We start from the raw sequence: 16,124 nt of genomic DNA, 5'->3' as shown, positions 1-16,124 counted from the left end.
TATTTTCATTGCGAAGGATACTCTGTTGTCTACTGATTTCATCATTTAACATTTGGTCCCTTTTTGGCACCAATTCGACAACTTCTGCCCATCTTGTGCTCAGGTCCTACGATGTAGATAAAATTTCAGAATAGCTTATAAGCACGTGAAAAAGCAGCAGTAAAGATTGATGAACTGTTTGTTTTCTTTACAGCAGCAAAACAAACAATTTTCTTACTAGTTACCAACAAAGAAAATATCTCCGGGCAAGGTGCTTCTAGGCCTCGATAATAAAAATCTATGAAAATTCGAGCTCTGAAGTGTCCAAGAGCGGGTTTCCATAGGCCTATTGAATCATTGAAACTATTTTTGGCGTCAAAAACTTGGCCATAACAAAATAAGCCAAGAAATAAGGATCGACAAAAAACAAAAGTATTTCCTTTCAATGCAAAAGCATTTTTGTATCACACTCATGAGAGTTAAAAAAACTAGACAGAAAAACCAAGATACTAGAAATCAAGACACCATTAATACCAGAACAACGCATAGACGAAAAGAAGAAACGACTAAAAGAAAGCGAGACCAATTAATATCCCGGCAGAAGAAACGGTGCAGAATGTATTGATTTACACACCTCGAGAGTTATGATAGTGTATGGGTTTTCAATTCCTTTTCCGAGATCTTGAACCTGTTGCCCAAGAGCCATAATTGAATTGAATTCCTCCTGGGCGGCCGGCATGTTGTCCTTGAATTTCTCCTGGGCATCTTTCAAGTCCTAACACAAATAAACATGCCACTTGATTCATATAAGGGAACCAAATGCGTCATATTGATAACTTTTTAGGGTCTTTTATTATAAAGCTTACCCGTCCCATTTGTGATAAAATCTGGAGAGATTTAATGACATTTACCATTATCTTGCCATTTAAACAATGAACAGTCAAGGCAACACGGGGGTTATCGACCCCTAACTAAGTTACCATTACGATACATTGAATTTTATTGGTATTATTCCAAATGTAAACGTCTTCAGGTATTTTTACTGAAAACACTTACGCAATCAATGTAAAAAAGGCCAAATAAACACCTTCAATAGTGTGAACGAATTACTAGCCATAATTATTCAAGAAAAATAAATTTTAAGGATGCATTCATAATCAAACAAATTACTAATTTCTTTTCATCAGTTTATGTTGAAGAGCAGTGTAAATATCAACCGCAGTTTCAAAATTTTCAAAAATCTCCATGGCCTAAAATTACCTGGATTTCTTCAAGCTTGTGCACTCTAAACATGTCCATCAAATCCTCCTTCGCGCCGGCCATCCAGTTGTTGAAAGGCTATATGTAAGAAAAAGGTTACATTCTTCTTGTCAAATGACACATCAAGCAAACAACAAACAAACTTACGTGTTTTTGCATTATATACATATATATACATAAAATATGAAAACTTCAACAAAGAATATTTGCTTATCAAGACATACCGCTGCTCTCTTTGCAAATTCAAGCCACAAATTATCTAGCCTCTCTTGAACAACGATGGCTTCCTGCGAGAGATTGAAAGAGAGATTGAAAGAGATTCAAAAGATGAAAATTTTTAGGAATCTGAATTCATCTTGAAGATTAACGGTGGCGAAAACAATTTTGAATTCGGGCTGGATGTGGACTATCTTGCAATCAACTCAAGATAAAGTTGCTTCCCGGTAAGGCATACTACGTTTAGGCCTAACACTAGCAGTCACTTAAATTGTGATCAACACAGCCATAAGGGTTCTAGCATCATTATGGTCAACCGTTTCATTTGATTTATTGTCATAGCTGATATTATTTTAACTATGAATATTGTTATATAGAAGACAATGTGATTACTGTTGCGTAATGACTCTTACGCAACTATCACGGCAATACTGACAACAAACGTGGAATATCCAACCATATCTAACCTCAATTTTTTGTCGTCTCCCTCCAGTCAGTTGGCCAAGGTTATCCCAGTCGTCGCATATTTTCTGCAAAGTAACAAGAGCAAGGTTGTAGAAAGTCATAATTCATTCTATGAAGAGAAACTATAAAGAACACATGTTGAAAACATGGTAACTGTAGGCGAAATTAATAATGGATACAGGAAATTGTTCATTTTGTTGGTTAATTGTATGTTCACTGTATTCCAAAGTGGAATGGTCAATAAAATGATAAGGTCTTCAAACAGCGAGAAGTAAGATACATAACTAATGCTTTATAAATAACACGTTTCTCTGCAGATATATAACGGCGGTGTGGAAAACTAAATAAATCCATAGACAAACATTACCTGACCAAAACTCAACAAAAAATAGGTCGGACTTTTTTTCGATAAAAATCAACAGAAAATCTAGCATCAATATCACTTTTCAATATCGTAAAAATTAGAGGTCTCACGAAAATTGAAATCAATGATGAAAAAGTGACATCAACACAAAAGTGATACATTCGCTGCAACGGCTTTCATACCATATCGGAAATCATCCAGTCGGTACAATACTATGGTTGTTAGTTATGCAAAGTTATATTTCAACTTCATGTAAGAAAAACAAAATGATAGCGGTCCAAAATGCCACGGAAGAAGTAAAAAGATCAAATGTCGCTTTCTAGATGCAATTCTTAGCGAAACTCAAGCTATGCAGGATTGATCTTGGGTCGATGCAAAAACAATATATATGTAAAACATTACTATAGTTCTTACAATCAGTTTCCAAATAACGCAAATTATTACATACCTGACAGCGAACGTTAACTTCATCCACCTTGCTATACTCCAGGGAACTGCAAAAAGCAAGCATTTATTCTTAAAAATGAAAAACAGCATTGTCAGATCATGCCTTGATTGAGTTTTTCTTGATACACGAAGAACGTAAAAGTTGACTTTGTACATGAAATAACTAGCTATGACGATTTTAGTATAACTTTTTGTTGCCTGATGGTCGTATTAAGCGCGGAACGTCGTGTAGCAACGAAGAACCGTCCTGTTGTATTCACCAAAAGCGCGTACAGCTCTGCCTATCCGGCATGGAGCACTTTATGACAGACCAGTAAACAGTAATTTTCATAGCTCTATAATAATCCCATTGTTACGCGAAAGTCGTAATATCTAATCATCCTGTGTACAAAGTCATTGTTTACGTTTTACTAGAATTAAATCTCATTCAACGATACACAAAATGCTGAGCTATATTGTTTAATTACAAAGAATTCTTGCAGGGAACCTAATAAAAATATCTATGAATAAAGAAGGGGTTATTAACGAAATAACTCCCTCTAAGGAATTTAAGTATATTTTCAAACAAAAGGGGACTACATGGCAGATTGCCGACCCTTATGGATAGAAAAAGTGTAACAGTTAGAGACACAATAGTTAAGTAATGAAGATACATGGATGTTGAGCATTCAAATGCAAGGTGTTGGAGTGATCATAACATAATATAACGAGTGCTTTAGGGGTTTGTCATACTTGAGCTCCTGGGCAATGGCAACAATCTGTTCCACTCTGTCCTGCTGAGCGGCAAGATCACTTTCAAAGGCTTCATGTTTCTTTCTCATGGCCTAAATCAAGAAAATCCAATGAGAATGCCCTTAAATCACTTCTGGTATTTTGTTAGAATATTAGCTTTATTAATATATATATAATAAATATATATATATAAATTGTTAGAATATATATATATATATAGGTAATTGAGGAAATTGTGTAATGGCACGATGCAAAGAAAAAATATATCGCATCTCCCTTTTGCTTGGTATACAAAACACATAATTATAAGGCGCCTTTTAGCAAAACAACTGTTTTAAATACAACCATAACATTGGTTGGTTAAATCAAAAGATCCCGGTACCAAGAACCAAGAAATACTAATTTACATATAATTCCGTTGACCGAACAAAAAAAGAAATAGTATGTGTTTATACTGTCAGTTGGCTGTTAAAATCTACTAACACGGAAATAATTTGTACAGCATTGTGGAGTTTCAGGAAAGCATATTCTATCAAATCATATTGAACTCGATTTTTCACTGATTTGAGCAGAAACCACGTGAAATTTAGTGGCGTTAAATCTACATGTTTGAGTAGAAGTCAATCAGAGAAATTCGAGCGCGGTTTGGTGCAGGGGCTAAGCGGCAATTGTAGTTTGTGTAGTTATAACTAAGCTTCTGGGTCCTTCGCTCAAAAAAGACAATAACAAATGTACTACAACATAAACCACAGCTCTAGGCTGATTAGAACAAAGGACGTAATTTGTTCCTAAATGACAGTGCATGTGCAACCATTCTTTTTTGAGCATATTGATTAAAAAATACCAAACGCCAGTTTCAGTTGGTACCAAAATAATCTTTTCAATCCGGTTTTAAAACGAAGGATTTTCGAGCAGTTACTTTAAAGTTGAGGGTAATCAGCATTGCTTCTTAATTTCTAGGTCATTATTGGGTGTTTTTATAGACTATTTCTTATAAAAAAGTATTTGTATAACAAAATAAAAAACCTTAGAGAGATCATATTTAGTCTCCTGAAAACAGCAGTGGGAAAACTTGATAAGTATTAGCCTGTTCACAAATCATGCTTTGCTGATATCATTGATAAGTTGATAAACGGAATTGAAAAATAGGCCACGTACGAGCAGAGAGGCAAGCCCTTGATCAGCATAATCCTCTTTCATCAGCATCTCATCTTTGCCGGATGTCCAGTTCTCGTGAATGTCACATTTATGCTTGAATTTCAAGGCAAGGTGGTCCAGCCTCTCCAGACTAATGAAGGTATGAAAGGAAAATAAATATATACGATTCAGCATGCAGGCACCAAATAGGAAAGGGGTATCTGAGTTTCATTACAAGTTGTTGTGATTATAATTGATAAAGAGTGGACTTTCTTGACAGTACCAAGAATTTAATGTCTCAATGCTACCCCCCTTTTGAAATTCCCTGAGCTTCGACAGCACTAAAAATAGTCAACTATTAATAAAAATTAAGCTGTCAATCAACGGCACTGTTGACCCACCGATAAATTCACCAGTCAGACTCCCTGTCATATTTCCTGGCAGTTAATATGTGATCCGGCAAAAGACATTGGTTCTCGACTTATAACAAACAAATCTGGTATGTTTAATTTGATTTTCTAAAGGACTCATGCATATATTGCAACAAAATCATAAAACTAATATCATATAATACATTACTTGATATATAAGTGCATTAACACACTCCAGGAACATCTAGTACCCAGAATAATAGCAATGAATACACAACTCTGCACAATATATTTACCGTCTCATTTCTGTGAGAATCCACTCTTGGAATGCCTTCTCTGCATCTTCAAGGCCTTTCCATGCACCATTGATGTCCTTAAAGCAAACAGATAATAAAAAACATGCAATAAGTTCATAGATGTATCTGTACGAAGTAAGCCGCATGTTGAGAACTCCACGTCATCAGCGCAATTTGTATTTGCATCAAACAAGGTGACTTTGAAGATTGCGAACAGCATGTTTTGATAATTTCACTGACCTGAATCAGAACACCTTTAATTTGCATCGCTGCAATGTTGATAAAGAAATGCTAGCCGTCTGGTTTTTAATCACAGTGCTTTTCACGATAAGAAATCCAGCGCAAATGTGAGAGTAAAGATTTTTATCCAGCTAGCTCAACAACGCACAGGCCATCAAACATTACGGCTATGATCTGTGAAAGGTTTGCAGAAAATTGAAATGATAACACTATAATTTATCGCGTGAACTTCAAATAGTATTACTGAAAATAGCCCGTCTAAGAAGGTGTTCACGACTCAAAATACAAAGATTTAGTAGAAATCTGGCTAATCTGACGTCCGTCTATTGAAACCCAGCGATACTTGCAAAGATCCACTTCAGTCTTTACCGACTCTTTACTGAAAAGGACGGGGTGATGGATGACAGCATGTAGGCAGTTCTCACAGCCCACGTGCTAAATCATAGATTATGCTGACAAAACAAGGATTTCTGGGCAAGGATGACAAAACAAATTCCTTTAAAATTGAAATTATTATCTCCCACTGAATTATTCCTTCAAGTGCTACCTCATGGCATTCCTATACAGAGGTCAGTGAAATCTGCAGGTGCTGCTTAATGCATTTATCAAGGGACCCGATTTCTTGTATTATCTAACCCGCTCATTCTGAAGGTTTCTTTAAACTTTACCTTAATCAAGTACTTAGAAGCCATCTATTGGGCTTCACAAAGCAAGCAAATTACAAAAATTTCTGTAGTGCGTTTACAACTGGAGGCTTTACAACAGAACTATTGTAAGCAATGGCGAACACCTGGGGGCGAGTGAGGGGGGGGGGGCAGTAGCCCACCAAATATTTTTGAGGGCAACGGTCTTTTGTTCTAAAAGCCATGGGTAAGTGTCCGCTCTTGATTGTAAGGTACAAAACTCTTGCGATTCACATAAAGTTCTCGTCCTAAAATTGATTACTGTCGGTTTTATCATCGGAAACGACATAAACGGAACACTTACTTCTCCATGGCTTTAGCAAGTGATAAAAGTACAGATATAAAATTCAGTATTGGCTTTGAGCATTAGATTGCGACTGATATCACAGTTGAAGCTGTGCAAATGCACTTACATTTATCATTTTGCCCTCGGATGGAAGATAGGCTGGTCGGTTACTTAGCCTCAGTTTTGTCTGCAGAGTGTTGAATATTGTTTCTAGCTGGGCCTTTTCAAGGACCTTCGGTGGTTTGTCGTTCCAGTTGTAGTTCCGGAACTCTTCAAGCTTGTCCTTTAACAAAACATCCAACAAACCATTAACGATAAGTTTGAGAGGAAGGAGTCAGCTATAGGAAATGTTTGACTATCATGTTATACAACGCAAATTTATCATTTTTAGAACGAAGTTATTGAATTGAATAGAAGAGGTTGAGCATTGAACTTGATGGGGACTGTCATTTGAAAGAGATATAGTGACAATCACTGCAAACGAAATCCAAGCCAGTTTGTAGAATGGCTGAAGAAATTATCTTTAAGTTCGAATGAATGAGCTGAAGGACGCTTACCTGGGCACCTTTAAGTGTGTTGTCATCAAGATTTCTGTTGTTCAACCAAGGCATCACTTGGTTAATCCAATCAAGGAGCTAAAGATCAGAATTGAAAAACATAGTTGATACCCTTCTGATTATTTACAGGTAAAAATATGAACGCTGAGATAGCAGCAAATACAAAACAGCTTAGTGTGATAACTTTTGTAGCACTCTTTACGTATGAAAAGTCAAATTAAACAAGGTTACATATACACCTTCACATAGACAACGCTAGGGTTTGATTGTTTCACTAACCAAGTAAAAGGGCTTAAAACAGAAGAAGAAACTTGTAGAAGCTCTCAGTAAAGTAAAATATAAAATGGAGAGGATCTGAAAAATCTTAGAAAGTAATTATTGATGGATGGAAGTTGGTATCGAAGCCATGGTTAGGTACATGGTCCAGCATTGAATTCGGAGACAAGGCTTTTGATGGTTGCAAAAAATATTCCTTAATAGACGAACTACAAGGAAAAATTGCTACAGTGCCGGTCAACATTCTTAGAACATTGACGTCAGTTTTCAAGTCAAATTCAGCCATTTCCCTCTCCCCCAGGGAGCAATATTGATTTACTATAGAATAGAAAAGGAGATTTGGAAGGATCTTCTTTTCAGTTACTTGTATGATATTTGCTTATCTATCAACATTGTTCTAGGGGCAAGGGGGTAGAGGTAATAATTTTTTCGGAAAAGAAAAGACAGATACAAAATACAACACAAATTCCTGAGTGCTCAAGTATTTTTGGCAGGTATTGTTGATGATAACGTGTTGCAAACTTACATCAGATGCCAAATTTTCGTACTCGTTCATTGCCTGTTCATTGCCTTGGTTTACGTTCAACACCTTCACAATACGTTTGGCTGCAGTTTCAGCCTGCAAAAAAGGTAAAACTTCAATCTGACTCGAATCTCTCTCTCTATCACACAAAGGAAATTCGCATGCAAAAATTACACTATCTGTTTTCAATTGAGCATGAATGGTAACAGCAATCATTCTATCTTTCTAGAAAACACAGTGATGCATACACCAATAAAAGAGGCATAGTATATTATCATTAGAGGTTTTATTTCCAGCAATTTATATTATTGAAAATTTTAGCAAAGGATTAGAAAACATGTTCAAATATGCTTAAAACAGTGACACCAAAAAAGCAAAAGGTGGTATAATTCACAGTAAACATTTTTACAACTGTCCATTTTTCCAGTAGTTTTCCATGAGATCGACAAGGTGACCTATTGTCAATGATCTGCTCTCATGCTTAAGTAATAGGATGTATACAGAATGCAAAGAGCTAGATTCTAACTTGTGAATCTGAAGAGGCATGTTACTAGCAACAAACAACAAGATATCATAGGCATGAATAGCAAGATGTATGCAAATGTAAGAAACCAATTCCTAAATTTCCAACTCACCGCTTGAGAACTTGAAAAGGCATGATAGTAACATGAAACATATGTCATCACAGCTCTCTCGTCCGGCTTAACATTGGCAACCATATCTAAAAAAATTAAATTGTGAAAATACGATGTCCAGGCCCCTACCTTCAAGTAAACATACGTAGGTCACTTGGACTTTTTGAACATGTTATCTGTAACTTATCTTGCAATACCAAGGTAATTCAAAGTTTTTGCCTTCTAGGAATACAGTCCTAAGGCTAAGTTTTACAAGCTTATAAAACTAGAAATTCACGCTATTATATGTCGCAAAGAAGAGCAAAAGTCAAAAAAGGAGTCACGGTATCATCTCATAAAATACTGCACAAGTGACACCTAGGCCAATCTGGTGTCAACGAAAGGAAAAACTGATTTTGATGTGAACAGGCTTAGCAACAGTCGATTATCTTTCGGCCTAAAAGTAATTTTTGGCCTTGAAAGTATATGATTAAACTCTTAACTTTGAAATTTTAAAAATCTTAAAAAACTTAGACCTGAATCTTTCTTTACAGTGAGTATTTCTTAAAACAGTTTAGCTATAAACCTTTTCTCTATTTGTATAAAAATATTAACTGCAAGCTGATGGATGATTGTTACGTGCAAATCATTTGATAAGAAATGCACTTCATATGTCTGTTTGCCTTTGTCAGCTGTACACACTGAGAAAAAATAAGTCGTGCGTGTTTCGTGGAATATCTCAAACAAACACCAAAACAATACATTTCACAAAGAATCATCACTTTACTCGCTTCACTCAACTTTGCTAAATACTTTTCATTCTTGAAAGACCTCAAGTGTTCTCTTTCTGGTCACGCAACAGAAACAATAAACGAACTCGTTCTGGTGTAATCTCGATGTTTCATTAAAAAACCTCTGTTCAGTTCTTCAGCCTCTCCACACTGACCATATGCAGACCAAGCACTATAGAATCTCAACACTGCCTAACCATTCATGGCATTATCATACCACAACGTGAAATACCACACCTACTAAAATTTAGGCCCAATAAATTTTCGAGATTTGCAGGTGCCAGAACAAGCCTATAACTATAAAGGCTATTAAATATATTTATTTGAAAAAAAATGTTTTGTGTTAAAATCAAGATTGAATGGCCAGAGTTGTTATATATGGTATAAATTGGTTAGATGGGAAGCTTTTACCTTCTGCATCCAACATTTTGGGGATGTCCAAGTGCTGCTCAGCAACTTCGAATGCATAATTGAGATTGCCAGCAGGGTTGTCCTACGAAAAGATAACACCTTCCCGGTCAGCAATGATTTGAGATACGTTAGAATATCCTTTCAAGAGATCAAACATGTGGAAGGGCTTTTTTAATAAGACTCGCTAAAAATGGCTGAATCGCAAATTTAGGCCTACGTAAAGGTATTAATAAAAGTTAGACAGTCCACACAATAACTGTCATCCACGTTTACTAACGAGCAATCAATTAAGTGATGAAAATAAAACAATTGACGATCATTTCAGATTACTCCAATCAGATACACGTGTTAAAAACTCTGGTTTTCTTTAAGAAACTCGTTTTCTATTTAATTTATATATGAAAAAGAGAATCTTATTTCAATATCTTTTAAACTCACACCGGTAGAGATCAGAGATAACTTATAAATGAATAAAATAAATTTTACCAAACAAAATGTGGTATGGTCTTCTACAAAGACATTTCAAAGATTTGATTAGTTGTATTCGCAAATTTTCAGTTTGAGTTTGCAACCTTCTACCTCTAAAGAAATTCATAAAGTAAATTGAAATTGGAGCCAGGTTTTCTGGTTTTATGTTAATTCCTTTAATGCTACAAAATCCAAGAATTTTCTCTCGGCCAATAAGGAAGTCAAATGCAACTACACCAAAAGGGGAGGCTCAACCAAACACGCTGCGCTGAGCTGTAAATGAACTTAACCAAACCACAAGAACTGAAATCATTTCAGATGATTAATCCACGCATTTCAGATTTTCTGAGCAAGAGATTTTATTACTTGAAGGATCAGTTTGTCCTTAGTGCAAAATTCAGGTCTTACAAAAAAAATATTTATGAAATGTGAAGACCCTTTCAGCAAAACGCGCGTTCTTTCAAAGACATTCTTGGTATTTCATGTTACATTTGATTCAATGAATTTCGGTGTTCTTTAGTTTCAGATGAGCTTGATTTCATTCTCCTAGTAGCCTGTGCACAGCTGTGTGCAGACTTTTAAAAAAGAGGAAGTTGTTAAGTCTGTGCAAAGGCGACGATTTTTTGTATCAAATACATCATAACTTTCAAACCTTTGTTGCAATAGCTTGAAATTCCTGTACGTTCCTTTGAAAGTACATTCAATAGCTTGCATGTAATTTCAAAAGGGCCCCCAAGGATCCTGACGTACATGTCTTGCATGAGCAAACTGGTATATAAGGACATAAATGCATTCTACCAAAAGGAGGTCGTTGTGATTCACTCTTTGTAATCGAGGAAAAATCACATTGGCTAAAAAAACAGGCTACAAAGACTTCGGAATGTGAAACCATTCTACCATCGAGGATACCCAAGTAAAATTGCGCGCAGCTCCTCTCGTAGACGCATTGTTCAAGAAAGAATCACCTTCCTGTTTCTATTATTCGTGCCACTGAGCTTCTTAATCCCGCCTAATTAAATACGAGACGAAGCAAGTCCAGGCACAAATCCCTTTCCCTAATGGCTATTTCAGTAGGGTAATCCAAAACTCAATTTTTGCCACATAGAGTGCTCTGTGTAAGACAGAGCTATATCTTTCATATTTGAATATAAGTGCATGGAATTCCTGACAACAATGAGTTAATAAAATTGGAATGTCGAAAGAGCTTCCATTAAAAACCGGAAATATGATCCTGAACTTGCCCTTTGAAACATGAAAAAAGTTCAATATACTGTGGATTGCTTTTCTAGGATTAACAAACAAAGTATTTGAAGAATTAGGGTGATCAGTCTTTCAAAGACAGGATTATTCATACTTCGCTAAAGACCTTTTGAAAAATCATTTCACACAAAAATTGGTGGGCTGCCACTATATGATGCAATATGCTTATTACTGTAAAGTTTGGTCAATTTCAAATTTTATAAGTTGCTTAATTAATTTGTACAAACAATTAGCTAATGACTCATTACTTGAACTCAAATGTGCATCAAAAGTTTACCACATATATTGAGTCAGTTATATAGAATCAATGCTGAATATGTGTATGTCATTGCCATTTCAAATCATATGTCAAACTGATAACTTTTCTAGACAAACAAATATAAAATAAACAAATAAACATAAAACTATCATTTTTAACCAATAAGGTTAGGCTACAAGAAGTTATACAAAGAAAAATTGTTTGGTTCGAAAACAACAAAATTCAAAAATAATCTTGTCAGAAGTGATGAGTCGTATGACCTGCTATTTAACCTATGTCACTAGATTAGGGGTTTTAATAGTAAACTATTATAAATATGACAAGTTGTTAGATACAGATAAAAAATGACAAGTTGTAAATATGACAACTATTTTAAATATGACAAGTTGTAAGACAATTTATGAACACAATCATTGTTGTTTATAGCAAGAAAATAGTTTGAGCATTAAAAGAATGATGGGTTTGTTACCAGTCAAAACAAAAGTCAAGTCAAAAAATGAATATTGCTTACAAAAGAATCAAACTGGTGGAGGAATGATATGCAATGGATTTTTTTATATTAATTAATATTGGCACCAAATGCACCCATCTTGGTATTTATCAAAGTATGACAACCATTAAGAGGCTGTGCCACAAAAAACTACCCAACTTGCAGTGAGCCCTGGAAAGGACACTTAACATAACTTGACACTAAAAAAATTCAGAAAAGATGTGACAACCTGCTTGGGGCAATGCTTTAATAAAATCCTTACATACCTTTGACAAGCTGTCATAATCAATCAGATCAGGTCTGTGTCTATGAATCAAAGCACAGAAGGCAAGACCATCTTTGAAACTGGAATATAAATTTAACAGGCAATTAAGATTGTGATAAAGATAACATGCATATAAATTTATGCCTTTGGTGTATAGAAAATTTTGGTTCTTAACTGCCAATCAGAGTTTATCTGCACAGCTCTGCACTTAATGACAAACCTGTTAATCAGTTATTTCCATTTGATTGTAAATATATACAGAAAACATTTTGTATTATACATATTATTCACTATTTATAGTACAAATGAAAATAAAAAACAACAGTCACTCAGCTAAAAGTCACAATACCACTATTTACAATCACATTAAATTTAGGGCACAGATATGCAATTCTCTTCAATAAACCTCTGTTTATAATTATGATATGTTTACTGTCATAGCTTTTCAATAAATATTTGGTGTGACTATAACCATAGTCTACTTTTGTATACTTTCAAGTTTACAAAAGGGTCATAAACTAAAACAAACATATCTCCACATCATTTAATAATAATGCACATTTGGTTATTAAGTCTTTCATAGCCTAACAAAACAATATGCTGCCACATACAGAGGGATAAAGTACTTCAAGTATGATCCTTTAGATTCATTGAGTAAGAGGATAAAGCCATTTTGCTATCCCTGTTGGAACTATGGTGATGGAATAGACACTTAGCAGACAGAAGTAAACCTGCTGAGAATATAAGGTGAGTCCTTCATCCAAAGGAAGTGCCTTGTTAGGGCACTGATTCTTATCTACATCCCTGTGGTGTTTTTACCTCATATGGAAGTTTTGTACATTGACATTCTTGTAAGGAGCAGTTTTCCTCTGACACCACAACAAAAGACCTTCCTTAGATGAAAATTCTGTGGGAAAGAATTGTGTCAAACTTTAATTAGTTAATAAAATAATAATTAAATGCATGTAATATCCTAATAAAATGTAATCAGATAAAGAAATTCAAAAAAATCATGGGATAATGTTGATGCTGTTAAGAGAAGAGTCTGCATAAAGATCAATAAATCATACAAATGAGCCATTACTAACAGAACCTGTGGGAAAACAATAGGAAATGCAATACACAGCAAAATTGATTGGTTTCAACTTCTTCTATCCAGAACTGCCTTTTATGAAACAAGTGACATGGGGGAAAAACTATGACTTATTCAACAAAATTTATGCTTCCAAAATCAGAAAATAAGTTTTCAGATATATATAACAATATTAATTTATTTGCTTATTTAAAAAAGAGTTAAAAATGTAGTTAAAAATAGCTACTTATACTGTTATCATTGAACATAATTACATTTCAATAACATCAAATTATATTACACTCTCGTCAAGGTCTATCAAATATATGAAAGCTAAACCCTGATTTTAAGGGAAATGAAGGGAAATCTCAATCTTGGATGATTTAACATGCACACCTTAGAAATAAAGAAAATATTTTTCTACATACGCTCAACAGAAATATCTTGGATGGCAAATCGCAGAATAATTGTCCAGATCATACCAAGAGTCATTTTCAAATTTCCATCTACAATTTCTGTAAATGTAAAAGCAATTGTGAGAAAAAAAGTTTAGTGATACTTTGATGCTAGCTGGTGGTTTTAAATATGATTACCTGAGTTTGTAACACACATTATACAAAATAAATGTATATATACATTTGATAATTAACATAAAAAATTATATAATCCTTCATCTGTAAACATATTCAATATTAACTTAAAAATTAATCTTGCATCTACAAACATGTATAATCTTACTTATAGAAAACTTAACCTTACAGCCAATACAGAAATTGTTCAAAAAACATGTAGATGCTTAAAATTTCTTTACTCCAGGATTAGTTTTATTTACAAGCATGTTTAGCATTCACCCTTCCTTTTAATTACCCCTTTGATATTTTCAGCGAGTCTGTGACAGCTAGAATATTAAAGAAAAATACTACAGTCTACTTTTACTATCCACTTAATGAATCATTTCCAAAAGATAAATAAAGTTAATGTTAGGAGATTGTTTTCATGGGGATAAGTTACCTGCCTCTAATCAAACATATTGACTTTCCTTAATTCATGTGTATTTTGCATCAAAAATAGAAGGATTTATAGCAGTAAACATGGTTTTTAAGCTATTGTTTAGTTTCCCTACTAGTTAGGTTAGGTTTTGAAATCAAAGATAAACTTTGGTACATTTTGTGTTCAACAAATTAGATGACTGAAAAACAAAGACAGGACCACAAATTAACTGTGTTTGAAAAACCTGCTGTTAGTCCATCAAATGAGGTCACAAAAATACTTCCTTCCTAACAATTAGTTGAAGATTGGTCTCAAAAGAATGCAATATTCATAACAACCATCCACATTTACTTTTTGTTTTGATTTTGGTATTTAATTCCATAAGACACTAACATGACAAAAGGCACTATTACATTAAAAAATGTTTCCAAAATAAAAAGCCATTTTAATTTGTGTGGTTTGAATAAAAAACATCTTTAACATTTATTTCAATAGGCTACACCATTTAATTTAATGAAAATAATAAAAAAAACATTATCAAATCTATTAATAATGCCTATTAATATCACCATACATACATATTTTAAACTTTAAAGAACTTCGACTATCGATTAAAGGTGAAACAGAAGTTCGGGCGAAGTCAAACACGGACAAAACTGAAACGAGAAGTATTTTCGCAGCATTAACCTACCTTCAGCCCCCACCCCAACGAGCCTCACACCTTTCTTGCTGATAAAATCCAGCGCCTTATTCACGTTGGATATTTGATGAAATCGTAGTTTCCCTCTTTCTGGGCGCTGTGGGAACTTCTCCCCTGAAATGACTTCCAATAAAAGCATAAGTTTAAGCCCATCACGAAAATCTTCGTTAATTGCTTCGATCTGAACGTTGACTTTACGAAGATGTGAGTTGCACCAAGCTGTGAAAGTCTGTTGAAAAATAAATGAATGTGGTCGCAAAATAAATATACAAATAATTTACAACAATTCTCAATAAGCGTTTACATGTTAGATTACAACCTAATGGCCTAACCACCTTTCATCCAAGATGGGTAGTTCCAGTTTACAAAAATGCCAACAAAAGACAATAAGGCAAAGTGAGCATTAACGACTCTCAGATTATTAAATAATTTTGAATAAATCACACTGCTGTGCAACTTGAAAGCCTCTCCAAGATGAAAATGCAGCTTTCTATAACTCAAGCGGTTGACAATCCTTGTCACTAAAATTTAGCCTACAATCACGCGAATGTTTCAGGAACTGTCTAACAACTTGACTCCTTGCATAAGACGGTATTAGGCCGCGTTAACGAAAATCTGCATGCTCTTAAGTAATGGTAAGAACTAGGTACAATAAGGAATAGAGGGGATTAAAACAATATTATAATGGCGGTTATTTCTCACAACACTTAACGTGTCTTTAGAAATTAAACCAGTGCCAACTGTCAAACATGGTACCTTAGTTTGCTGACGCTCCCAAGCCGGATCTAGGAGTCCTTTATCCTCTTCCTCATTGTAATAATAACCATAATATTCTTCTTCTTGGTCGTTAGCCATCTTGTTAGGCAAATTAAAAGAACAACGACGAGCAAGAACGGAAGGCAAATACTGTGCTTGCTTCTGAATTATGCGGAAAGATGTGATAGCAGAGGCATCGATGGAACTCCCACCCAC

The 16,124-nt window shown here is 34.7% G+C and overlaps 1 protein-coding gene across 1 annotated transcript in view; it reads right to left on the bottom strand.

Moving 5' to 3' along the window:
• Positions 1-16,124, bottom strand: part of LOC135691583 (alpha-actinin) — a 21,540-nt gene extending 5,416 nt beyond the window's left edge. Inside the window, exons 1-19 of the mRNA XM_065209474.2 lie at positions 15,909-16,124; positions 15,144-15,381; positions 13,891-13,977; positions 13,210-13,297; positions 12,392-12,470; positions 9,649-9,730; positions 8,468-8,553; positions 7,836-7,928; positions 7,034-7,111; positions 6,604-6,759; positions 5,268-5,344; positions 4,622-4,751; positions 3,464-3,555; positions 2,733-2,778; positions 1,923-1,985; positions 1,464-1,526; positions 1,240-1,317; positions 614-754; positions 22-106 (exon numbers count right to left, since the gene is read on the bottom strand). Of these exons, the coding sequence (XP_065065546.1) occupies positions 22-106; positions 614-754; positions 1,240-1,317; positions 1,464-1,526; positions 1,923-1,985; positions 2,733-2,778; positions 3,464-3,555; positions 4,622-4,751; positions 5,268-5,344; positions 6,604-6,759; positions 7,034-7,111; positions 7,836-7,928; positions 8,468-8,553; positions 9,649-9,730; positions 12,392-12,470; positions 13,210-13,297; positions 13,891-13,977; positions 15,144-15,381; positions 15,909-16,007 (1,861 nt within the window). The 5' untranslated portion in view covers positions 16,008-16,124. The remainder of the gene's footprint in view (positions 1-21; positions 107-613; positions 755-1,239; positions 1,318-1,463; positions 1,527-1,922; positions 1,986-2,732; positions 2,779-3,463; positions 3,556-4,621; positions 4,752-5,267; positions 5,345-6,603; positions 6,760-7,033; positions 7,112-7,835; positions 7,929-8,467; positions 8,554-9,648; positions 9,731-12,391; positions 12,471-13,209; positions 13,298-13,890; positions 13,978-15,143; positions 15,382-15,908) is intronic.

The sequence above is a fragment of the Rhopilema esculentum genome, chromosome 10 (assembly GCF_057945365.1).
Source record: "Rhopilema esculentum isolate cy_ngs chromosome 10, ASM5794536v1, whole genome shotgun sequence".
Taxonomy (NCBI): domain Eukaryota; kingdom Metazoa; phylum Cnidaria; class Scyphozoa; order Rhizostomeae; family Rhizostomatidae; genus Rhopilema; species Rhopilema esculentum.
The sequence above is the reverse complement of the archived record's forward strand: the minus strand, read 5'-3'. Positions and strand labels throughout refer to the sequence as shown.